This window comes from Aspergillus pseudonomiae (genome assembly GCF_009193645.1).
Source record: "Aspergillus pseudonomiae strain CBS 119388 unplaced genomic scaffold BDV37scaffold_5, whole genome shotgun sequence".
Taxonomy (NCBI): domain Eukaryota; kingdom Fungi; phylum Ascomycota; class Eurotiomycetes; order Eurotiales; family Aspergillaceae; genus Aspergillus; species Aspergillus pseudonomiae.
The window spans coordinates 254,123-278,769 of NW_022475997.1; the positions used below are offsets into that span (position 1 = coordinate 254,123).

General features: G+C 49.5%; 4 protein-coding genes across 4 annotated transcripts; 2 read left to right on the forward strand and 2 right to left on the reverse strand.

Moving 5' to 3' along the window:
* Positions 1-1,671: 1,671 nt before the first annotated feature.
* BDV37DRAFT_295271 (secretory lipase-domain-containing protein) lies at positions 1,672-3,015 on the forward strand (the record flags this gene model as incomplete). The annotated part of the gene is made up of 1 exon (XM_032089825.1): positions 1,672-3,015. One exon carries the CDS (start codon positions 1,672-1,674, stop codon positions 3,013-3,015), a length of 1,344 nt encoding a protein of 447 aa, XP_031946004.1.
* Positions 3,016-4,748: 1,733 nt separating this feature from the next.
* BDV37DRAFT_278694 (O-methyltransferase-domain-containing protein) lies at positions 4,749-6,276 on the reverse strand (the record flags this gene model as incomplete). The annotated part of the gene is made up of 5 exons (XM_032086130.1): positions 4,749-5,074; positions 5,163-5,593; positions 5,659-5,782; positions 5,844-5,967; positions 6,025-6,276. The coding sequence occupies 5 exons, from the start codon at positions 6,274-6,276 to the stop codon at positions 4,749-4,751; spliced, it is 1,257 nt and encodes a 418-aa protein (XP_031946005.1).
* A 2,116-nt stretch (positions 6,277-8,392) lies between these two features.
* Positions 8,393-9,015, reverse strand: BDV37DRAFT_278695 (uncharacterized protein; the record flags this gene model as incomplete). The annotated part of the gene is made up of 3 exons (XM_032086131.1): positions 8,393-8,548; positions 8,615-8,800; positions 8,869-9,015. 3 exons carry the CDS (start codon positions 9,013-9,015, stop codon positions 8,393-8,395), a joined length of 489 nt encoding a protein of 162 aa, XP_031946006.1.
* A 538-nt stretch (positions 9,016-9,553) lies between these two features.
* Positions 9,554-24,589, forward strand: sidE (nonribosomal peptide synthase SidE; the record flags this gene model as incomplete). The annotated part of the gene is made up of 2 exons (XM_032086132.1): positions 9,554-15,486; positions 15,571-24,589. The coding sequence occupies 2 exons, from the start codon at positions 9,554-9,556 to the stop codon at positions 24,587-24,589; spliced, it is 14,952 nt and encodes a 4,983-aa protein (XP_031946007.1).
* Positions 24,590-24,647: the final 58 nt, after the last annotated feature.

Sequence of the window (24,647 nt, forward strand, 5' to 3'; positions counted from 1 at the left end):
TAGCCAATACTACCGGATTGGGAATCTACCCCGATGTAGACATAGACTGGTTCTTAGTATGCTTATTACTGTGGTACTGCGCAGTAGCGTCTATGACCCTGGTATGTAGCTCCACCTTTCGACCCCTCGATTGTCGCCAAGTCAAAGTGACGATCGTCTCTTATGAGCATTTTTGCGGAGTACAACCCGGCATGGACTTGCCGTTTTATCTAGGTCTATGCCTAATTTATACGCCCGATAGATGATCGCTATTGTCCCAGAACAAAACAAGTGGATATGCCGATTTAAATAGGCCTCGAGCAAATCATACCCAGGCGGTACCAAAAATAAAAATAAAAATAGGACAGCGTAGAATAAAATACGACAAAATGGTAAGAAACAGTCAAAATAAGTTACCAGACCACGTTTAGTACTAAAGAAATTCAACGCTTACTCCGTAGTTGGGAAAAGCATCCTTAGGAAGTGGATCGGCCCGGGATCGAGACGTCGTTGCCGCCGCATACCGATGGCCTCCATTCCTAGATCGTTGTCGTATTCGTCCTAAAGAGCATTGGCAAGGTTGTTTAAGGCATATTCTATTGATCTTTAGTTGATTGCTTAATTACGGTGGGGAAAAGCTGACCAGTCCACCCACATTGCTTACTAGGGTGTGCGCCAGAAGAACAGAGAAACACGCGGGCCCAGGACAAGGAGTTGCTGAGCTATAGGAACAGTCCGGGGCAAGGGCAGCGACAACTGTTTGGGCTGATATCGTGAGGCATCAGAAGGAAAAAGGGGCTAGATATCTAATTGACTGTACCATTGCAGAGCTAACAACGAATGGTTACGTCTCACTTTATGCTACCTGGGCCTACAATCCTGATGCGGAAGTGACGTTCTGGGCAACGGTAATCCAACTCCTCAATCGAAGGGATGAGTGACGATCGGTCTAAAGTCTCAATAACCGTATCAGGCGATCTAGTCCATTATTGGTGGGAAGTCCAGTCTTGGCAGGCTGAGTTTACCCGAGGAGATGCTTTTGCCCTGCCCCTTACTTGAATACGGAACCCTAACCTAGCATTCTAGATATGGTTGGGGTATTGATGTCGATCTTTGCGGTATCACAGTCCATCCCGGCTACGAGATCTCCAACGGACGGCATATTTGTTAGTATAAACATAATACCCGGCCGATCAGGAGAAGATGCGATTCACAACCCGCTTACCTCTCTTGGTTAGTTTATAGATCTTTTCTGTCGATGCTCATCAGTAGGACAACGCTCCCAATGTCTGGCCTCGGAAGCCAAGGGATAAGAAGGTATGTTGATCATTTCCATGTGCTGTCCTCTCAATAATTTACTGCATAACGACTTCCTGGAGAGTAATCACAACCAGAAAATCACGAAGAGATTCCAATATCTAGCTAGCGATTGGAAGACCAGTCGGCAAAAGGAATGGATGAATTCAGATCTTATAGTATACCATTGAGGAAAACGCAGATCCTTATAAAATTGCTAGTATCATTGTTTATATACATGGATCGGAATGTATAACACGGGAACATAGACAGGGCAGTCAACCTTATGGTGGTTTCTGTCAGCAGGTGTTATTTATTTGAGGTCTTCCCTCTTGTGCAGCTATACACATATTTCGACTGGGGGCATCCACCGGTGCGGTCCTACACATCATCAGAATGCTGGGGCTAGGATCCTTACTGTCATTCTTCTTTGTCTTCGCGACATGTCTTGCCTACCCCGGTGGCCTGGCGAGTAGGGCCACAGTCACCCCTCCCAGTACAGACCCCTTCTACGAACCCCCGGCAGGATACGAAAACGAAGACCCAGGTACTATCCTGCGATACAGAAACGTACCACACCCGATCGCCCTAATCGACCCCATAAAGATCAAACTGGAAGCGGCATACCAAATCTTGTACCGATCCACGGACAACTGGGACAACGCCACGGCAACAGTCACCACAGTTCTCGTCCCAGAAAATGCCAATACCTCGAGACTGCTGTCCTACCAGATTCCAGAGGACTCATCTGCCGTTAACTGTGCACCATCATACGTCCTCCAAACCGGCATAGAAGACAACGACCTCCTTTCCAAAGTAGGAATCCAAAGTCACACAGTCCTATTTCGAGCGGCGCTGGAAAAGGGCTGGATTGTGAGTATACCGGATCACGAGGGTCCCAAGGCCGCCTTTTTGGCAAATCGTCGCGCCGGCCATGCTGTTCTGGATGGGATTAGAGCCGTCCTTCGCTCTTCGGACTTTACTACTGTCTCCCCAAATGCATCCGTCGCGATGTGGGGTTATTCGGGAGGAAGTCTAGCAAGCGGATTCGCCGCTGAACTCCAGCCAACCTACGCCCCCGATCTGGATATGATCGTTGGCGCCGCGCTGGGAGGGCTTATCGGCGATATCGAGGTCGTCACATATACCGTTAACAAGGGCCCGTTTGTGGGGCTTGACTTTGGGGGCTTCAACGGCATAGCGCATGAATATCCCGACATCGCGGCGTTATACAAGGAGCAGCTTATCGAGAGCAAAAAGGCGAAGTTCTACGATGCGAACCATAACTGTTTCGTGGCAAATGTCATCGAATACCCCTTCCAGGATATCTTCTCCTATTTCAAGGATCCTAGCATCCTAAGTTATCCTCAGATGCAGCAGGCCTTGAAGGATAACAACCTCGGACAGAATCCGCCTAAGATACCGATCTTCGTGTACAAGGGGGCTCTCGATGAGATCAGTCCCGCCAGCACGGCAGAGATCGTTGCGTCGCGGTATTGTGCGGGAGGCACAGCGGTCAAATATAAGAATGTTTTGACGCACGAGCATATACTTCTGCAAGTCGATGGATTTCTGGAAGCCTTTGCTTGGCTAGAGGAGAGGATGAATGGCGAGGCTATACAGTCAGATTGTTCGCATACTGATGAGCTGTTGCCGCTCTCCGAGCCAGGCAGCCTGGGTGTAATAGTGCCCACCGTTGAGGGTGTAGGCAAAGATGTGGTCGGTACAATTCTTGGTTGACCAAGAAATGAGGCATGCACATGTACAAAATCTAGAGTCTCAGATTACTTTAGTATCATCATTCCCATAAAGTAATGTAGAATTGTTCGCTACCTCGTCACACCAAGCCAAGCATCATTGAATCCAAGGTAGGTCAAAGTGTAAACACACTAGCGCGTTTTCCCGACGCGTCAAAGTGTCCCAGCTTTTTCAACTACTGACCATTGGATCAAAATGACAGCTTCCAAAACCGAAATTAGTGGCAATCGAAAGCCGAATACTGAGCTGTCTACCGAGACTCGGGCGGCTATTTTGTCTGCTCTAGAAAACCAGGAATCCCCGACTCAAATAAGCTAAGAGACTCGGCGTCAGTCGCAATACAATTTATGCAACCAATACACGCCTTCTACGCAGCAACGCCCTGCAGTTGCTCCCGAGAAAGGGTAGACCTACCAATCTGAGCCATTCTACTAAGCACTATATCCATCTACTAGCTCGCCGGAGGCCTGAGCTTAGCCATAAGGACCGATATGCAAGCAGCAGTTCGGATATCTTGTCTTCAACAACTTAGCGGGTTTTAAGCAATTTCGTTTAGAGGAAGGGAAAAAACAAGAAGCGAATACCCTTGAGACCTGAGATACCCAAGTTCAATTCGCGTGTGTGTGGTCGGAGGAATGTTTTATGCAAGGGGAAGGCCAAAACACGGTTGACCCTTACTCTTGGAGCAAATCGAAGAAATGTGCAGTGTTGGGTAGGCTGGTTAGATTATTTAATCGAGATTTATCCTCCATATGAAAGAACTTTATTAACGCTGTCAACAATACTCCGTAGATATGAACGTAACCAAGTATACACCAGAATTCTGTGTCTTCAGGAGAGCAGCAGAATCGGTACCCCGAACGTGCAGCGTCGCGCGAATTCCACCCCGGACATAACAGATATGCTGGTATCTTAGGTTCGGGGTCTCGGGTCCGGCTCGGATCCGAAACAACTACAGTTTCAAGTGTTCCACCAACTTCAACCTCACTACATTACTGTGACAGACCAAAGGATTACTCAAGATCAATCTTGAAAGGATGGACAGGGAAACTTGATTCGGGTTGAACCATAGCTTTGAGCTCCAAAAGAAGAGAGGCAAGTTGAAAGTCGAGGTCCAGAATGTATATATATATTTTTCGGGGTCCATTTTTGAAAGTACCCAGCAACTTTTCAAATTGCGCTTCTTCGAACACATCTAGTATAGCTTTAAAGTACAAGGTTACACGAAGCCGTAGATATTGCTAATTTTGAAGTAGCAAGATCGAGTTTTCTTTTACTAGTGTACCCTGTCATCACTCTATCTGTTTGCTTGGGAGACGCAATTGAGATGAAGAGTCTAGCCTGTCAATTCCAAGTTCATCGTACATCATACCACATTAGGAAGGTCTAACCGATTTAGGCATAGAAGGGCTTCTATCCAGGATACTTGACCCAAGATCGCGTTGCTATGAACAGAGCTACACCTTTAGGGCAAGGCTCAATGCCTGAGGCACTAGCCAACAAAAATACACTGGCTAAAGCCCGTAAAAATCCTCAATCAACGAAGACGTTAAGTTGACTTCATTTTTTTGTTACGCATCATGGCTAAAAATAACTGACGACGATAAATACTACAGTAATAGATATAGTTGGTTTCCTATGAATAGACAACATGCCCGAGACTCGTTCTGTTTGCTCATGATATCTTTAACTACCAACCATTAAACACACGCCGACTAATCGCAGCAAACCTGCACGTCAAGAATACCCGAGACTTGATTAGGGCTCCTGAATACGTTCTTGATTTCCAGTCTCTGGTCCGCAGCCTTCAACAATGCCTCCCATTCTGACAAGGTCCTTTCTTTGCCGCCGTACAAACACATCATATCGATGTCGTAAAGCACGGCCGCCGTGGACGGATTCTTTTCCTCCATAATCTGATCGCAGATGAGTATTCGACTCCGATGAGAATCAAGTGCCTCCACGGTGTTCTTCAGGATCTTTATGCAGGCATCATCCGGCCAATCGTGGAATATATGACGGAAGAGATACGCCGCGGCTCCTAATACCGGTGAGTTTAGAGACATATATTGTGGGGCTTCTCCGTCACAATCATTAAGTACAGTGCGGGGATGGGGGGATTGGCATACCTTTGACCGGTTGTGAGCTGAAAAAGTCGTAACTCTGCATCTCCAAGTCGGGATGCGTGCTACGACTCTTGCATGCAAACTTGTCTTGAACAATACATTTCAGCCCGAGTCCAGGCCAGTGAGAGAGGATGCTCTGCGCAACCTGCCCCATTCCGCCACCAACATCAACAATCACTCCGCCATCGTCGACAAGCCTGTCAAATGGATACAGCTTGGGAACATCGCCCAGTTTGTTGACTGTCACTGCCCGCATCGCCTTGGAGAACCGCTGTCCGCACTCAGGGTCATCCTCCTCCACATAGTCCCAATAATTCTTGGTAGTTGAAAAGGCTAGCTGAAAGCCGAGAACATCCTCCGCAGTAGGATCCCGATATTTTAACTTCGCCAGTGCCTCTGCGTGTCGGCTGGCAGCTCGGAACCCATCCTCCAGCCTGCTCAGCGTTCCAGGAGTTAGCCTTTATCGTTTGGTACAAGCGAGCTTGGTTGCAGGACAAACCTATGGCTGAGAAGATCCGTCATGTTCGGCGCGCAGATAACCAAGGAGGCCGGGGTGTGGGCATAGGATCCGGGTTCCGGTTCGGCAAATACGCTCTTGTTGACCAGCATCCTCATGATTCGCCCTGTTCATTTGTGTGATAGATTAGTCTCAGACTTTGTAGCCCTCCGCTATACTGCACTTACTCAATAACTTTTCGTCGGCATCCACAGCCCCGGCGAGTTGCTGAATACCGATTGCTCCATGCCGGGGAATATGTTCGTGTACTTTGAGATCCACTGCGGTTTTCAGGCAGGAACAGAAGTGAAACTAGCGTTTAGAGAGCTAAGTAAGCTTGTCTTATAGCACCATGGCCAGCCGTCCTACCTGTAAGGATGTGGTGAAGAGATACATCTCCGGGTCCATGGTCATGGCGATGACCTTATTGCAGAGCGCGACAATGTTCGACTTTTGTGCGACATCATTGCAAGTCTGCGTCTTCAGCGATGAGGATTGGGCATGTTCTCTTTCGAGATGCTGAACATAACTGGCCAGTGTACTGGTCAAATTCATGACAGGGTCTTCACGACAGAGACCTCCCCTGCGATCCGAGGACTCTAATTCTCCCAGTGATCCCATGGTTATGATTCAGGGTGCTAGTGCTTCCCAAAGCCGAGTTAACAGAGCTGGTAGGAGGAGGCGCACGTAGACTGTAGAGAGGAAGCTAAATAAAATTTCACCCAATACGTGATTATCGTTTCTTGGAGTATCGGCTACGTCTTGTCAGACTGGAAAAACCATTAGCTTTGTGTTCTACATACCGGTGAGACCATGAATGCCGAGGCAAGGAACTTGCATACACGTATAGGTACTTTGGCTCTGGGACCGCACATTCCTCGTCTGTGACCTGCGGCACGTACGCATAACCTATCCACAAAGATCGTGCAATAAGGTCGATGGAAGATGTTATTTGGTCTAGTCTCCGGAGATGTCCCAATTCTTGCGCTTCAAATAGGCCTCTGAGGGCACATCCGGCTGAACTCATGATGTACCTCATGCATGCCGGTGCAGGAAACGAGCCACTGATAGTGCACGGAGTCCTCCTTAATTCTATCCCATTTGGATGAGGAAGATCGGGGAGGACTTTTATTATTGAGAGTGTATTGCCCCTTCCGCTTACTGGCCCCGAACGTGGCGTACTCTGAATCTAATGAAAGGTACTCAGTCTCAGGGATATCAGAGATACGGAGGCGTGCACCAAAAGTCCAGGCGTCAACGCTAGTAATGTTGGCCTAAGGCAACAATAACACCCTTACTGTACTGAGAATTTCGAGAATAATCACATGACTACCATGTGATTGATGACCAATTATGTGCTGCTTAGAAATAGAAAAATGCTCTCTATTGGATGAGGACCACGTGATATAAATCCACTTATTTGTGTAAAGTAAGGCTATTACGTTGCCTGAGGCCAAAGTTACTAGCGTTGACGCCAGGACTTTTGGTGCACGCCTCCGTACTTTACCACTTATATGTAGATCTATACCCAGAGAGCGCAGTGCGATGTGAGACGAGGGGAGTTGAGTGTGATGATGCTGCAGACTGCAAGCTGTTGGGAATGTTGCTGGCCGGCCGACTGAGGTCCATCCAGTCCAAATGGAACGGAAATCACACCCGGCTTCAACAACCCTGGCGTGACCATGAGACACAGTAAGGATGAGCCAAAGGGGAATTCAGTGAGTGATTATTGGCACCATGCCAAGGGCTTTCCGACCTATCGACTGCAGATAGTGGATGGCGAAAAGAAGTTTATTGAAGCTAGATTGAAAGCTAGATAGCTCGGCCACCCCATTTGGTTTAGTATTTTCGTAGATCAATGAGATCAGGGATCGAATTCCAGCTTAGAGAAGATGGCAAGAAATTCCCTCACTGTGTCGTCCATGTTCTGCACTTCGCAGTTCCCTTTCTATCTAATATTGTCTGAGTATTGGACAATATGATCGACAGAGATATGGGTCTGCTTGTCAATTACCACCACCCACTGTCCTTCGCTCTGATTAGCCAAACCTGATGTTCAGTGAATGATACCCAGGAGACAGTGGAGGCTCGTGGGACTGATCATGTCGATCACCCGAATGGATGTGTGAAGAGCTAGACTAGAATCAGGCTGAGACATGCATGCGTATGCATAAACCATGCTTAACCAATCGTAACTGCAGGAAGAAACCGAGTTTTTTAGCAGTCCCGAGATCCTCCGCAGTTTGAAACGAGTCATTCTCGACGTTTATAATCGCGGAGCCCTGGGCTACATGATACATCTTACGGACAGACAGGTCTTGGCGCCCTCTTGCAGCCTCACTTTTAAGTACCGATATTTGACAAACACGTCTAAAAGAACCCGACTAATTCATAATTTGTACTTAAATTTTGCAAGGCTAGCACTATTGAAAGTGGAATAAGAGTAGATTATAGTCTATCCCCTAGCTTACATCTTACAAGAGAAACACTCATCTTTCTTGAGGACATACTTTCGTAGGAATGGTAGATTACGACAGTGAACTAGAGATGATACCATCGAGAGTTGGGTGAATAAAGAAAAAGACATGGGAGGTCTAGCTGTTACTTTAAATAGACGTGAGTCAAGTCCAATCTGAAATTCAACCAGAAAAGGCAATCATGCAGATGCCAGCTAGCCCTAGCATGCCATGGATGAGATCGACCGACTCAGAATGCAATTGCACGATCTTCACCGTAATCACTCTATGCATCGAAATTTTGCTGCATCGGACCAGGACTGCAGAATCTCTAGTTGATTGCCCTCTTCATTGAGGCCGAGAAATCGGTTGCTATACTGGGCATTGGGTTCGATCGGAATTAGTCCGTACTGTTCCCATGGATCACCCTCGGTCAGCTATGCACGAGGAGGAAAAAACAATTTGGGAAAGGGAAGTATTCAGATTAACTTCGCTTTGCATACCTCGTATGAACCATCACTAAAGCCGCGCGGTTCCACCCAGATATGGTAATCCTTACCCTGGAAGTGCAGGAAAACCTGTGGAAACAAGTAAGCAATGACTAGTTCCACTGTTGCGCAAGTCTGAACGTGGAAGAGATTTCCTGGGAGATCTATTACCTTCTTGGGAGATCCGAATTTGCCGATTTTCTGACGGAGGGCAGGATTTAGTACGGGGTTCTCCAGTAACAGTTGCGGGTTATAGGGAGAGTACTGACCCCATCATCCTCACAAAGCCAGAACTCTGCATCTGCACGTAGTTTAATCTTCTGCTTATCGTCGTGGATGACACTGAGACGACCCTGCTCGTCTATGGCCAAGGTTTGGCCTGTCAGCGACGTGTAAATCCCGGAAAGCGTCGGCATGGCAAGTGGTTCAAAATGGACGGCGAGGATATATGGAGTTGTATGGAATATTAGGGGTCATTTGAAGACGGTAGCAGGGCTTCTGGTCTTGCCTGTAATATATATGTGTCCTCCAATAAAGATTTCAAAGGACTCAGTATTGACCTATTCCTGCAACAGGCTGTCACGTCATGAACTATTTCCCAACTCGGGCAGAAGCAGTCGAAACATCAACACTCCTTGCATCTGGTTGGGATCGCGCTCACATTCCCGAAATGTTGCATTTTATAGCAGTACATATCACATTGACATAGCGGTCAAGCTGACATTCTTGTGTTTGTAAGCTATTCGCAAGGCTGTCTCTATTCTTGCTAAACCTGCAATATAAGTAGGTATACCATCAGAGGAACGATACTTGTTCAATCTTTGTCGCAACTGCCAGCTACCGTTTTCTCTTTCTCCCACTAGAAATTTCACCGTAACTTGCAGCATGGGCTCCATCGGAAACGAACAATGCCTATTACCAGAATGTGTGCAATCAATACATACTCCCTCGGTCATGCAGGAGGAGATGATATTATCTACACTTGCTGATCCTTCCCACGAATCCTATTTTGAAATCTACCATTTCCGCACCCCCGCGATCTTGAGCCCAGACCAGCTGAATCGAGCAATTCACACAGTAGCAAGGAAGCATGCGGTGCTCAGGTCTGTCTTTGTTCATGGAAGCCAATCGTCAACAAATCTGCAAATTGCGGTGCTGGATGAGGCATATGCCCTCCAACGAGCGAGGCTACTAACCCTGGAGCCGATAAATGAGGGGAATCATTTCTGTATTCTTCAACTTGAAGCTATAGGAACAGATGGGTGGGATGGAGCTATGCCGTGGAAGCTCACGCTGACAGACAGTCAGCGAGAAGGAGAGTCTTATATCACCTTCAGGTATCATCATGCACTACTTGATGGTTGGTCAGCGAGGGCTCTTCTACAGCTGCTTCAGGAGGAGATGCAGATCCCAGGAGCTGCTTTAAAGGGGTCTGACTTTTTCTCTTTAGCACGACAGCCGCTGGAGCACGATTGGCAACATGATGAGACATTACTCCGCGAGCGACTGGGTCAGATTGAGACATCACCTATACTCAGCCCTGGGCCAGTTTGGAGCGGTGACCTACGGGTGGGGGAGGTGACCCGTGAAGTCTCTATGACCTCAGATATAATTCTACCGGATCGACCAGCTTTTCCTACACGGCTGGTTCGTCTTGCTCTTGCCATGACGATGTGTGTTTTTAGGAATAGTGATGACGCCTTGTTTCTGGAAATCACTTCCGCTCGAAGCCGACTCTCCCCTTCGGACCAGGGAGTAATGGGACCGGTATTGGCCCCCCAGGTGCGAAATACTCACTTGAAGGAAGACACGAAGCTTGGAGAATGTGCGCAGCTCTTGCGGTCATCCCACGACCCACAACATAAGTTCAGTGTTAGTCAGCTGAAGTCCTTTCTACCCGAGAGCAGCAGGGACCTTGACGTCTGTCTAGTCTGCCAAACGAATCAATCATATCCTTCGAATGGTGTCGGTAACTGGGAGTGGACTGGGGGGAAAGCGCGGAACGACCTCCCCTTTATTGTAGAGATTTTACCCCCAAGGGAAGGAGGATTCCTTGTCAAGATACGATACCACCAGCACCGATTCGAAAAGCAATTTGCCTCCTCCTTTCTTGAGTTCCTTTGCCAAACCTTAACATGGATGCAAGCCTCCGGTGATGGCATTGACCACCAGACATTTGCCGCGGCTGTATCGGAAATATGTCGTGAGGGGGATTACAGACGACATTACCTGGCGTTGAGTCCCGGAACCTTCATGGATGACCCTGTTAGAGCGCACGACCTGATTGAACAAGCCGCCAGCAAGTGGCCCAACAAGATCGCCTTGGAAGCGGAGCATAGTCAGTTTATTACATACGCTGAACTTTCTAACGCGAGTAGTAGAGTAGCCAAAGGCCTGCGGAACTGCTTTCCCCTTAACTCGGCAAACCAACCACTTGTCCCCATCTGTTTTGACAAAAGTGTAGACATGGTGGTTGCTATTCTGGCAGTCCTCAAGGCGGGCGGTGCGTATGTACCATTAGACCCTTCCCAGCCCAGGGAGCGGCTTGCAAGTATACTAAGCGCCTGCCATGCCACTGTGGTCATTGCAGGCCAGACGGATCTCCAGGATATTCTGCATTTAACATGCAGTGAGCTGGGAATCCTGGTAACGTCTGTTGAGAGCCTTTCCGAGCAGGATAATGCCACCTTTGAATTACCTGGGACGGAGCATCTGTCTCCATCGTCTCTGGCATATGTACTGTTCACATCCGGGTCTACGGGTACCCCAAAAGGAGTCATGGTGGAACACGGAAACCTAGTTGCATTCATGAAAGCTGGAGAGGGAAATGCAGATGGGACATGGACATCGACTCGACTGCAGCTGGCCGCGTACAGTTTTGACGCATCCATTGGAGATATCTTCGCCAATCTATACCGCGGCGGCCGTCTAGCCCTGGTCCAGCGCAACAGAATGCTTTCAAATTTGAATCACTGGCTGGAGGAGCTGTTAGTTACTCATCTTGCATTGACTCCAACAATTGGTGATCTTATCATTTCACATGTACCTGCCCGCTTGCAGACGCTTATGTTTGGTGGTGAGCCTTTCCACAAGAGCTTTCTGGACCAGGCCCCAGCCGAAGCAAGAATCTGGAATACCTGTGGTCCTACTGAAACTGTTGTGGATGTTGCCTGCTGCGTACTGCAGAAGGGGGAGACAAATGCGCCCATTGGTCGACCCTTCGGCCGGTGCCAAATCTATATATTACAGTACGGAAGTAGCGATACAGCGGTTCCTCCGAATGCGATCGGAGAAATATGTGTCGCTGGCCCTCAGGTTTCACGCGGCTATCTAGGGCAGCCTGATCTGACTAACCATGTGTTTGTCACGGACCCATTTCGTCCATCGCAAAGGATGTATCGCACTGGTGATTTAGGACGCCTCAATCACAGAGGTATGTTGGAACATCTCGGCCGAGCCGATGGCCAGGTCAAGCTGCGCGGACTGCGAGTGGAAACCGGTGAAGTCGAGGTGACAATCCGGCAGTCCTCTTCTATCATCGCACAGATATCTGTTAGTGTCGACCACCTGGAAGGTTACGATCGCGAGGCTCTCATTGCCTGGCTCGTTCCACAAGACAGCAGAAGTGTGCAAGACATCGAACTTGCATACAAGGAAGAGATACTACCTTCTTGCCAACGGCGGTTGGTACCATACATGATTCCAGAAGTGTGGATCATACTTCCATATCTTCCCCTTACAATTAGCGGCAAGCTGAACAGGGGCACTCTATCTGCGTGGATGAAAAGTATTGCAACCGGCGGTACCCTTGAAGGTTTCCATGTACTAGAGGCGCCATGGAAAACACAAGAAATAGTAAAGCGGCTTCCTATAAGCCCGGCGGAAAGACTCATAGTAGCAACCTGCGCGAACATGCTAGGCTTGACACTCCATAATATATCCGTTGACTCCACGTTTATATCTCTTGGTGGTAATTCTCTCTTGGCAATGCGTCTTTTGGCCACATTGCGACAAGAGGGGATGATTTGTTCTTTACGGGACCTGCTTAGCCCTATGACTCTTGGTGATGTAGCAAAGGCTATGTGTCCACCCAGTAGCCAGGAAAGACAGATCACAAACGTGAATTACCATGAGGATAGATGGGAACAAATTGTTGCTGATTCCAGCATTGCCGTTGATATGGTTCAGACAATTTATCCATGCACTCCACAGCAAGAAGGTCTTATCCAGAATAACCTTATTGGAGATACGTCCGCTTACTTTGCCACTATTAGCATCCATCTAGGTAATACGACAGACCTAAACACATTCTACGCGGCCTGGAGAAAATTGGTATTTGGTTGTGACATCTTGAGGACTGCCTTTGTATTATCCTCGGAAGTACAACATCCGCTAGCCAGTGCGTCCAACATTCTTCAGGTTGTTCTGAATCAGTCTACCGAGGACGTGAGACGAGTGGCCAGCCTGGATAACCGGGATATTACATTCCAAGTCGGAATAATCCCTCTGTCAGCGGGAATCAGCCAGGGGCCTGCCAATGAACCTTTGAAGTTAAATCTCAAGATCCATCATGCCTTATATGATGAAGCATTCGTCTCCAGAATTGCAGCGGATCTTTCTATCATCTACGAAGCACTGGAAATGGGAAATCCACAGGTTGCTCTGCCGCCCAGTCGGCCGTTTTCCGCTTTTGTGGAGTCAGTCTACAATGATGACCTAGAGGGGTCGAAGGGATTCTGGAAGGACTACATGCATGAGATGGCCCCTCCTACTTGGCCAGTCCCAAATGGAGTTCGAAGAATGCGAGAAGAAAACGACCAACCCGTAGAGACGAGCATGTCCAAAACATGGACGGGGAACGCCATGGCTCTGGGCCAGAGTCTTCAAGCAACCCCTGCCTCGATTGTACGAGCTGCATTGGCTCTAGTACTGGCACTCTACTCTCAGATGGATGACGTGGTGTTTGGCGAAGTGTCCAGGGGCCGATTTGATCATGATAGTTTTACCCTCGGGCCTTGTATCGCCACGCATCCTGTCCGCATCCCAATTGACCGCCAATGCTCGTCGTGGATGCTCAAGCTTGTCGCCCAGGCTCTGGAATCATATTTAGCTACCACACCATATCAACATTTTGGGCTAGGCAATATCCACCGGCAGATTTCAGATTCAGAATTGATGGCCTTCCAAGTTCTGTTTGTCCACCAGGAGGCATTTTTGGAGGACACCATTGCTAGTCGTTTCCATGTGGAGTCGGTTAGGTTGCAAAATGTCGGATTTCCCCTTGTACTGGAGTCAAGATGCGATCAAGAGACGGGTGAGCTTGCTCTAGAATGCACGTTTGACCGGCGATACCTTAGCGAAGATGACGTCAAATGGTTTCTAGGGTCCATATGTCGCACGCTAGACATGTTCTCAGCCACAGGAGATGGACTCTCAGATCCAGCAAGTCTGACAGATATCATGGACGACGATATGAGACAAACTCTAAAGGAATGGTCCACAAAACAGACTCCGTTCCGCTCTACGCCTACAAGAGACAATGTCTGTGCCCATGAGCTTTTTGAAATGCAGGCGAATATCACTCCGCACAAGATCGCCCTTCAAGTGGATCAGTCCGAGTTCATCACATACAATGAGTTGAATACACGATGTAACGAGCTGTCCAACGCCCTAGTGCATTGGTTAGACTGCCTGGGGCTTGAGCAATCAGGAGATCAACATATTGTCCCCTTGTGCTTCAAGAATGCCGTGGACATGATCATTTCTATGATTGCTGTACTAAAGGCAGGTGCAGCATACCTACCAATAGACCCAAGTCATCCGCAGGGCCGCATCCAGCAAATCCTCGCCCTGTCGGGGGCAAGGGTGATACTAGGCGATGGTGATGCGGGAACAGTGGAAAGTTTACAGGCTGTCAGCCAACAGGGGAAACATGCACTTGCTAGTATCGAAAGTCTTCTAACTTTGCATGGGGGACAGACGCTGAGGAAACCCTCGTTCAGGCCTACGCCGGCATCTCTGGCCCAAGTGATGTTCACATCTGGGTCGACCGGAAAGCCAAAAGGGGTGATGATCGAGCATGGCAATCTAGCGGCCTTCATGCAAACGAATGAACCGCTGTTAGGAACTTCGACATCGGTGCGGCTGCAGCTGGCAACAGCCACATTTGATGCAGCAACAGTGGAAATCTTTGGCACGCTAGGATGTGGTGGGCGACTGGTCCTCGGGCAGACCCAGGAAGTACTGGCCAATCTGCCGGACTGGCTAGAAAGAACCAATATAACCCACCTCGTGATCACGCCTCGCGTGGCGGCAAGCTTCTTGACGGGTATTGATATACCGTACCTCCGTAACATTCACGTTGTCGGAGAGGCCTTTGACGCCAGCATACTAACACACCTGCCCCCTGGCTGCGATGTGTATAACGGGTATGGTCCAGCAGAGACTACAATATGTGCAACGTATTATAAAATTTGCAAAGTAGATGAATGTCGTCGCAACATCCCAATTGGCTCTCCCTTTGGGGAGTGTCAGTTATACATTCTCAACCCAGAGACCTTAGAACAGGTCCCCGTCGGTGTGATAGGAGAGATTTGCATAGGAGGACCTCAAGTCACAAGAGGCTACCACGGTCGGCCAGAGCTGACATCTCGGTCTTTTGTTAGTGATATCCGCCTCGGTGGACGGCTATACCGGAGTGGGGATCTTGGGCGGTTTATGGACGGTGGTGTGATCGAGTACCTGGGGAGGAGAGATAACCAAGTAAAGATTAGAGGACAGCGAACCGAGCTTGCAGAGATTGAGAAGGTGATAGCAGAGCATAATCTGGTTGACTGTTGTGCGGTCGTGGCTGTGAACACCCCCACCGGGGATGCCCTGGTTGGATGGTGTGTGATGACTTCTGACCGAACCCACGGCAATCCGTGGGATACTAATACTGCCCTTGAAATCAAAGCGTGGGTTGCTAACAGGTTACCTGCTCACATGGTACCTTCTTACCTCTTCCCGTCAGAAGGGAAGCTTCCTCTCGTCCCAAGTGGAAAATTGGATCGGAAACTCTTAGCTCAGAGAGCCACAGATCTCTTGGCAGACTCCGTGCTATCTAGCCACCATCATGATACCTATGTCGCACCTACAACGGAGATAGAGAAGGTAATCTGCGAGATCTTCGAGGAGGCGCTGGACCGGCGTGTAGGTGTGTTGGACAACTTCCTCCACCTCGGTGGCCACTCAATCCTCGCCATTCGCGCAGTCTCCAAGATCAATCGTCGCCTCCATGCAAACCTTTCCTTTAAAGAGGTGTTTGGCTTTGCCACCACACGCGATTTAGCACGACGACTCGAGTCAACGACCACGAACCACAAGGGATACGTTCCAATTCCCAGGCTCCCTCAGGATAGAACAATAGTCAGGCAGTCATTCGCTCAGGGCCGACTCTGGTTTCTGGATCAATTGCTCCCTGGGTCGGCTTGGTATCTGATATCGTTTGGCCTTCGCATACGGGGAGAGCTCCATCTAGATGCTTTGAAAGCCGCATTGTCTGCAATCGAGGAGAGGCACGAAACACTACGGACAACCTTCGAACATCGTGATGGGCAAAATATCCAAGTTGTGCATCCATTTGCACCTCGTGAGCTGAGGGTTGTCGAAGTTCCAGACGAAGAAAATCTCCTTCGCACCCTAAAGAAGGAGCAGTCCACCCCATTTGATCTCCAAGTACACCCAGGGTGGAGACCGCTGGTTCTTCGCCAGAATAAGAGGTCACATATTCTATCGATCGTTGTCCATCACATCGTTGGTGATGGCTGGTCTTTCGGAGTACTTCTAAAAGAACTGAGTACATTCTATTCCGCCGCGCTCCACGGTAGGCCTATCAATGCTCAGCTGCCACCGCTACCTATACAATACCGCGACTTCTCGGCCTGGGAGATTCAAGAGCAACAAAGAGTAGAACATGATCGCCAGCTGAAGTACTGGACTGAAAGGCTCACTGGGAATAACCCGGCTAAGTTCATCGAGGACAAGCGAAGGCCTCAAACGCCATCTACGCAAGCAAACTTCGAGCAAGTTCGTATCGATGGTGTGATTTACGACCGACTATGCGAATACTGTAAGCAAAATCAACTAACGCCTTTTATCGTCCTGTTGGCTGTTTTCAGAGCGACCCATTATCGCCTTACAAGGGAAGCTGATGCGACCATCGGTACCCCGATTGCCAACCGGAAACGCGAAGAGCTCCATGAGATAATCGGATTGTTCGTCAACACCCAGTGCATCCGGCTAAAGGTCGATGATGATCACACCACGTTTGAGGAGCTAGTCAACCAGGTGGAGTCAGCCACTGCTGAGGCCTTTGCCCACCAAGATATTCCTTTCGATCGGATCGTGTCTGCCCTGCAACCCGACAGAGAAACAACTCAGAACCCCTTAGTCCAGACAGTGTTTGCCGTCCATCCGCAAACAGAAGGTAAGGAGGAGTTGGAGGGGCTTGCTACAGAGCGGATTCTTCTCTCACACCACACTCGATTTGATCTCGAGTTTCACCTGTTCCAGGGAGAAGATAGCTTAAGCGGATCAGTCATATATGCCAAGGATATTTTCTTCCCTGAAACCGTGAGAGCAATGGTTTCGGTGTTTTACAAGGTTCTGGAATGTGGATTAAACCAACCAAGCACAAGCATTGCTTCGATGACATTGCTCGATGACAACTCTCTGCATGACATGCACAATCTGCTATGTATACGCCAGACGGACTATCCACGGGATGCCACTGTAGTTGATCTATTTCGGCAGGAGGCACGATCGCATCCGGACAGCATTGCTGTCGTCCATGAAGGCAAGGGGGAGACATATGAGTACCTTGATCAGCAGTCGGATAAGATTGAACGGTGGCTACGCAGCCTCCATCTCGATCCGGAGACGATCGTCGGGGTGCTCGCTGCGCGATCTGCCGAGGCCATCGCCGTCTTTTTAGGCATCATGAAGGCAGATCTTGCCTACCTACCCTTGGATGCTTCCACTCCACAGAGTCGGGTTTGCAGTGTCTTGTCATGTATAAGTGGAAAGATAACAGTCATTGTAACGGATGCGGCTCGGGAGGCTGTTCCGAATGCCAGTATGGCTCACGTTGAGTTTGTTACCCTCTCCAGCATTTTGGATGACCAGCTACATACTACGACAGATGACCAGGAGTTTCAAGCTCAATCGGCAATATCCGCTACTAGTTTAGCGTGTGTCCTCTTCACTTCAGGATCGACTGGGAGGCCCAAGGGAGTCATGACCGAGCACCGTGCAATTGTACGACTGGTCAAAGACTCGAACTTCAGCAAAGCTGTAGGCAAACCTCTAGCTCATATGGCTAGTCTGTCCTTCGATGTGTCTACCTGGGAAGTCTTTATGCCTCTCCTTAGTGGTGGGGTGGTTGTTTGTGTGGATGCGATGACAGTACTGGACTATAAGGCCCTGAGCGATGTATATGCCCATAACCATGTGCGAGCGGCGATGTTCACCCCTGCGCTATTCAAACAGTGCTTGAGTGATGCCCCTTCCATTGTCAAGAACTTGGATCTACTTATTCTAGGCGGAGATCGCCTCGATCCTAAGGATGTATTCCAGGTAAAGAAACTGACGAAGGGTATCATCTTAAACGGGTACGGACCCACTGAGAACACAGGGGCAAGTACTGTTTACCAAATTCCAGATGAGGAGGCATGCGTAAATGGCGTGCCTATTGGAAAGCCAATAAGTAACTCTGGGGCATATGTTATGGATGCTTCACTCAACGTCGTTCCCAAAGGGGTCGTTGGGGAGCTTGTTGTAACAGGGGATGGGCTATCAAGAGGATACACGGATCCCGAAAAGAATGAAGGTCGCTTTGTAGACGTGGTCATTGGTCAGGATACAGTCCGGGCATATCGTACTGGGGATTACGCTCGATGGAGACCGATTGATGGGCAGTTGGAGTACTTTGGCCGTCGAGACGACCAAGTCAAGATCCGCGGCCATCGGGTAGAAATGGGGGAGATTGAACATACTCTCATCGCCCAGAGCGCAGTACGCAGCGCTGCTGTGGTCATGAACGGCATTGAAGGGGAGGCTGACTTGGCAGCATTTGTAACACTACATCCGATTCACGACGATGAGGCGGAGACGGAGCGCGTGGATGCATGGAAGAATATATTTGATACGGAGATGTATGACAGCTTCACACAGCAACCCAACAGGCTGGGACGAGATTTTGTTGGATGGCTCTCTATGTACGATGGATGCAATATTGACCTTACAGACATGAACGACTGGCTGGACGACACCCTTCACACCTTGTTGAACGGACAAGACCCCGGAAGGGTCTTGGAAATTGGCACAGGCTCTGGAATGATCCTCTTCAATATTACCGAAGGGCTGGAAGAGTACGTTGGCATCGAGCTGGTGCCAAAGCTCGCTCATATGGTGGAGCAAGTGGCCAACTCTCACGAACGATTGGCAGGGAGAGTGAAGGTATATCCAGGCGTGGCTGACCATATCGAGGATTTCATCCCTGGGTTCATCCCCGACCTGATCGTTTTTAATTCCGTTGCACAATACTTTCCAAGCGCCGGATATCTCTCACAGATTATCCAAAAGCTTCTTCGGTTGCAAGGCGTGAAGACATTGTTCTTTGGCGACATCCGGTCATACGCTCTCTACGACGAGTTCCTGGTCTCGAAGGCATTGCACAACGCCGGCGCGAAAGCAACACAGGACCAGGTCCGAAAGTGTATAGAGGAATCTAAAGCAGCCGAGACCGAGTTGCTTGTGGATCCTGCATTCTTCACTGCCTTGACCAGTCAATTCCCGGGCCAGGTAGAGCACGTTGAGATTCTCCCTAAGCTGATGAATGCCACAAACGAACTCAGCTGCTACCGCTACTCTGCCGTCGTCCACCTAAAACATGATGCGGTATCGCCGCGCATCACTCATCAGGTTGAACAGAGCGACTGGATTGATTATACAGCTCAGTCTCTCAACCCCCGAAGCTTGTTAGAGCATCTTAGAAGTTTGCATAACAACAACATAATAGCAGTGGAGAATATCCCAAATCGCAGGACGATTCTCGAAAATTACATAGTGGATTTCCTCAAAGAAGGAGTTCCTCCTGGCTCTATGGACAATGATAGTCACTGGCAGGTCCGTCACCGCAACCGAGCAGCACAAAGCTCAGCCATGTTGCCAGGAGATCTGATCGCCATAGCAGACAAGGCAGGAATACGGGTAGAAGTTAGCTGGGCTCGACAAAGCTCACAGCGTGGAGCATTCGATGCAATCTTTCATCGACTGGACGCGAATTGTGGACAACAGAGGGTATTGTTTAATTTCCCTGTCGATCATCAGTGTCGGGACGTACGCTCCTTGACAAATCATCCAGTCCAAGGTCAACAAGCTCAACAGTGCATATATGAACTCGAGCAGTCGTTGCGAGCCCAGCTGCCAACATACATGATTCCACGAACCATTACAATCCTCGATGAGCTCCCACTGACAGACCGTGGCAAAGTCGACCGCCAGGCCCTTCGCCAGCGAGTCATAGAGCAAGAACCGCTGGCTAACGAATCGCAGTCGAGTGGAGGCAGAGCAATGGTGGAGTGTGGCAGTGAAACGGAGCGAATCATTTGCGATGTTTTTGCTCAGGTGCTAGGTTTGAAATCGGTTGACAGGGAAAGCAGCTTCTTCAGCTTGGGGGGCCATTCTCTGTTGGCCCCCCGCCTAGTATCTCGACTATCAAAACGCCTGGATTGTGCTGTTGCTATTAGAGACCTCTTCGACTGCCCGACGCCTGCGAGATTGGCCACCCAGTTACTATCGAACCAATCGGATGGTAGCGTGGAAGCCAACCCTACTATTGATGAGAAAGCAAAACAGTATGCGTTGGACAAGGTCGAGTATCAGAATGTTCTTCAAGACTGGGATGTACAGTCAGGTGATGTCGGTCACTTAATGCCTTGCACTCCATTCCAAGAGGGTGTTCTGTCCAGCTCTCTAGCAGCACCAGGAGGCTCTGGGTATCTGAGTGTCGTACGGCTAGGACTGGAGTCGCAACTTGATGTGAAAGCAATACGTCTCGCATGGCAGAAAGTGGTTGAGCGCGAAGAGACACTCCGCACCGCATTCATTCCGGTTGCTAAGGACCTCTCCTCAGCATGCCTCACCTCCAGCACGTTTTGCCAATGCATCTTCAAAGTCAACTCCCGCGAGGTTCAGCGACTTTTTTCTATTGAGTGGCGAAATGGCGAACTGGGCCCCTCTATTCTAGGTTTTGGTCATATCCCGGTCTCGTTGGCATTGGTAGACATAGCAACCGTGTGCAAAGAAAGGGAGAGTGGCTCAACGCAACTTGAATTCGCCATACATCACGCTTTATATGATGAGGCATATTTCCGATGGATCATTCAGGAACTTTCCCGGGAGTATCATAAAGCTCGACTCGAGAAGGACCACGTTCCCCAAGGGGCTGCTGACACATCGTTCAATAGGATTCCCTTTAGCTTATTTGTTTCTCAGCTGCAAACAATGCCAAAAGAGAATTCAACCTCATTCTGGAAGGGTTACCTAAAAGGGGCCCCTGCAGCGTGCTGGCCGGTTGCGAGAGGATTGGAGAGTGGGCGAGTAACAAAAATAGACGAGTTCTCGAGCCGATCCTTGACGTGGGAGCGAAACATGCACGATTTAGCTGGAGCAAGAGACGTCACTCCTGCCGCGATATCTAGGGCCGCAGTGGCTCTAGTCGTAGCAGAGCATAGTGGTGTTGAAGACATTGTTCTTGGTGAAGTGTCTAGTGGACGCTCCATCACTGATGCCGTTGCTGGGTTCGTAGCCGGACCTTGTATATCAACACACCCCATCAGGATACGCCTGCAACAAAGGGAAGAATTAGGGAACAGTCGTCAGAGACTGCCATTTGACCAGTTGGTCAAACACTCGATGAATTCCTATCTGGAGACGGTGCCTTACCACCAGCTGGGTTTGCCCAGTATCCGACGGCAGTCAGATGCCCCGGATCTTCTGCCGTTTCAGGTGCTGTTTGTGTACCAGCAAGCGTTTGATTTTGAAACACACTCCCAGGCAGAAACTCCACATAGCTTCAAGATCCAAGGGGGGCAGCTTGGTCGGTTTGAATTTCCTGTTGTGCTGCAAGCATCATGTCATCCAATTACAGGCCACCTGTCCCTCCAGTGCATGTTTGATGCAACAATTCTTATTCCAGAGGATATTGAGTGGTTCCTCCAACACATATCACAAGTTTTGAGCGCCGTAGCTGACAGCCCCTCTCAGCTCGATGCCAGGCTAACTATTGGTAACGCTGAAGAGGCAGCACTAACAAAGCTCGCCTGCAAGAGAGACCAACCCTCCGAGTTACCGCTGAGTACTGATACCGAGCCTCTCTGCGCCCATGATCTGATATCGCGACAGGCCATAGAGAACCCTTGCAAGATAGCTGTGCAGTATGAAACCTCCAAGTTCATGACGTACAGAGAGCTCGACAGGGAGAGCACTAAGCTATCAATCGCGATCCACGCATTTTTCAATGATCTTTCGGGCTCAGAGTGTCATGAACAACCATTAATCCCGATTTTCTTCGACAAGGGGCTTGACATGGTAGTGACAATGCTGGCAGTTCTAAAAGCTGGAGCTGCTTATATTCCACTCGATGTTTCTCATTCAGAGCAACGTTTAAAAGCGATCTGCCAATCCGCGCAGGCCAAGCTTATCTTATGGGACGGTCAAAGAGGATTGGACAAGCTGCATGCCATTCGGCACTCTTCAGGCGCCACCGTCTCGACCCTGAACGAACTTCATGGCGCAGCAGACGGCTGGAGAAGCACCCCCCGATCCGAGAGAAAGCCAACTCCATCGTGTCTAGCTTATATTATCTATACTTCTGGCTCCACGGGCGTGCCTAAAGGAGTAATGGTCAATCACGCAAATTTGGTATCCTTCATGAAATCGGCAACAAGTGAGATTTCCATGTCCTGGACCGTGAATAGACTTCAGATTGCGTCATATACATTCGATATGTCAATCAGCGACATCTTCCCTGTGCTCGCCGCAGGGGGGCGCATCTCACTGGCCCGACAACAGTCCCTCTGGGGTGATCTCGCTGGGTGGGTGGACGCCTTTGCGGTAAATCAACTTATGACGACACCCATGGTAACAGATATGATACTGTCCAGTGCATCATCCAACGGGCTTGAGTTATCACAGTTGCGTGATGTGATTGTGGCAGGTGAAGCCGTGAAGACAGATATTCTTAATAAAGCACCACGAGAGATGATATTCTGGGTACAGTACGGTCCAACTGAAACGACTGTTGTTGTAACTGGATGTATGCTTCGAGGACCCACATACAACCAACCTGTTCCCCATTCCCAAATTACCCCGATTGGACTTCCTCTTCATGGCTGTCGCATTTACATCCTACAGCCAGGTACGCCAAACCGAGTCCCAATTGGAGTACCGGGCGAATTATGCATCAGTGGACCACAGGTGACGATGGGATACCGGGGTGGCGGCGGTGCTTCTGAAAGCTCATTTGTCCCAGACCCCTTCTGGGCCGGGCAGATGATGTACCGGTCTCGCGACATTGCCAAGATCCACGGAGATGGGATGATTGAGTGGATTGGGCGGATGGATTCTCAGATCAAACTGCGAGGCCTACGTATTGAATTGGGCGAGATTGAGTCCGCAACCAGGCAGCTCAATGGTGTCCAATCGTGCGCCGTTGTCAAGCTGGACTTGGAAGACAAGGAAACCTTGCTTGCCTTCGTCGAGGTATCAAACTCTCAGAAAGCACACATTACCCCCGTCACCATCCAGCAACATATCGCACAATATGTCCCGGCCTATATGGTCCCTGCGCACGTTCAACTCCTCGACACACCTCTTCCCCGCACCGCCACCGATAAGTTGGACCGAAAGGCAATCTATGTTTTAGCGCAAAGGTTGGTGGATGACGGAGATTTGCTGTGCTTCTGCAACAGCCAGGTACCACAGACCGATCTTCGCCCATCCCCAGGAACTCTGGAGGCAACGCTCGCGTCGTATTGGGCTGCTGCTCTAGGTGTCGACCAGGGGGTCATTAGTTTGGAAACACCTTTCTCTCACTTAGGGGGAGATTCCGTGCGCGCCATCAATCTACTCGCAACACTACGACGTGATAACATCCAGCTCAGTTTGACGGATTTGGGTTCCTTTTCGACCATTCGATCCCAAGCATCCAGAATCCTCTCTGACGTGCAACCGCAACGGCTCCCTGCCTATATGGAGTTGACCACGCGCAGCACCAGTCGGGCGACGATGGTTTTGATCCATCCCTTCTTTGGTCAGTATAGTGTGTTTGGCCATGTGCTGCCGGCTCTGAGCAAGCAGTACGATATTGTGCAAGTCTCTGATCCTTTCTTCGGAAAGCCCGACGGCCCTGGACATCTGCGCGACTGGGCCGCACATTATTTGGAAGCGCTTCACGTCCAGCTGAAACAGGACCGACCTGTAGTTTTGGTTGGGTACTCTTTTGGCGGGGTGCTGGCATTGGAAATGGCTCGATTATTGCAGATAACAGGGCAGGGATCACCATTCTCCACAATCCTTGTTGACGCGTGTCGCTATAACCCAAATGAGCCGGTCTTCCAGGATGAGGAACGGAGAAAGCTAATTGTTGATTATGCTGTTCGCCTCTTTGGCTCCGACCAAATAGGGATGATTGAGGAACACATGGCAAAGCAAGCTCGCATATGGGAGAATTCCACCTACCCGGACATCTACCTCGGCCGTTCACTCTACATATCCACTCCGCTGAGTGTTGAGGAAGGCAATGTAGATTGGTGGCAGAATCAGTGTCCGCACATTGAGGTCCAGCATCTGGAATGCTTGCATGATGAGATTTTCGAACCTGCGATGGTCGGACGCGTCAGTGCCTTGATAAATGAGCATTGTGACCTAGATGTCCACACGCAATGAGGAAAGATGTGCGCCTCATACGAGGATATCTCAATTGTCTGCAGCTGGGTAACTGTCC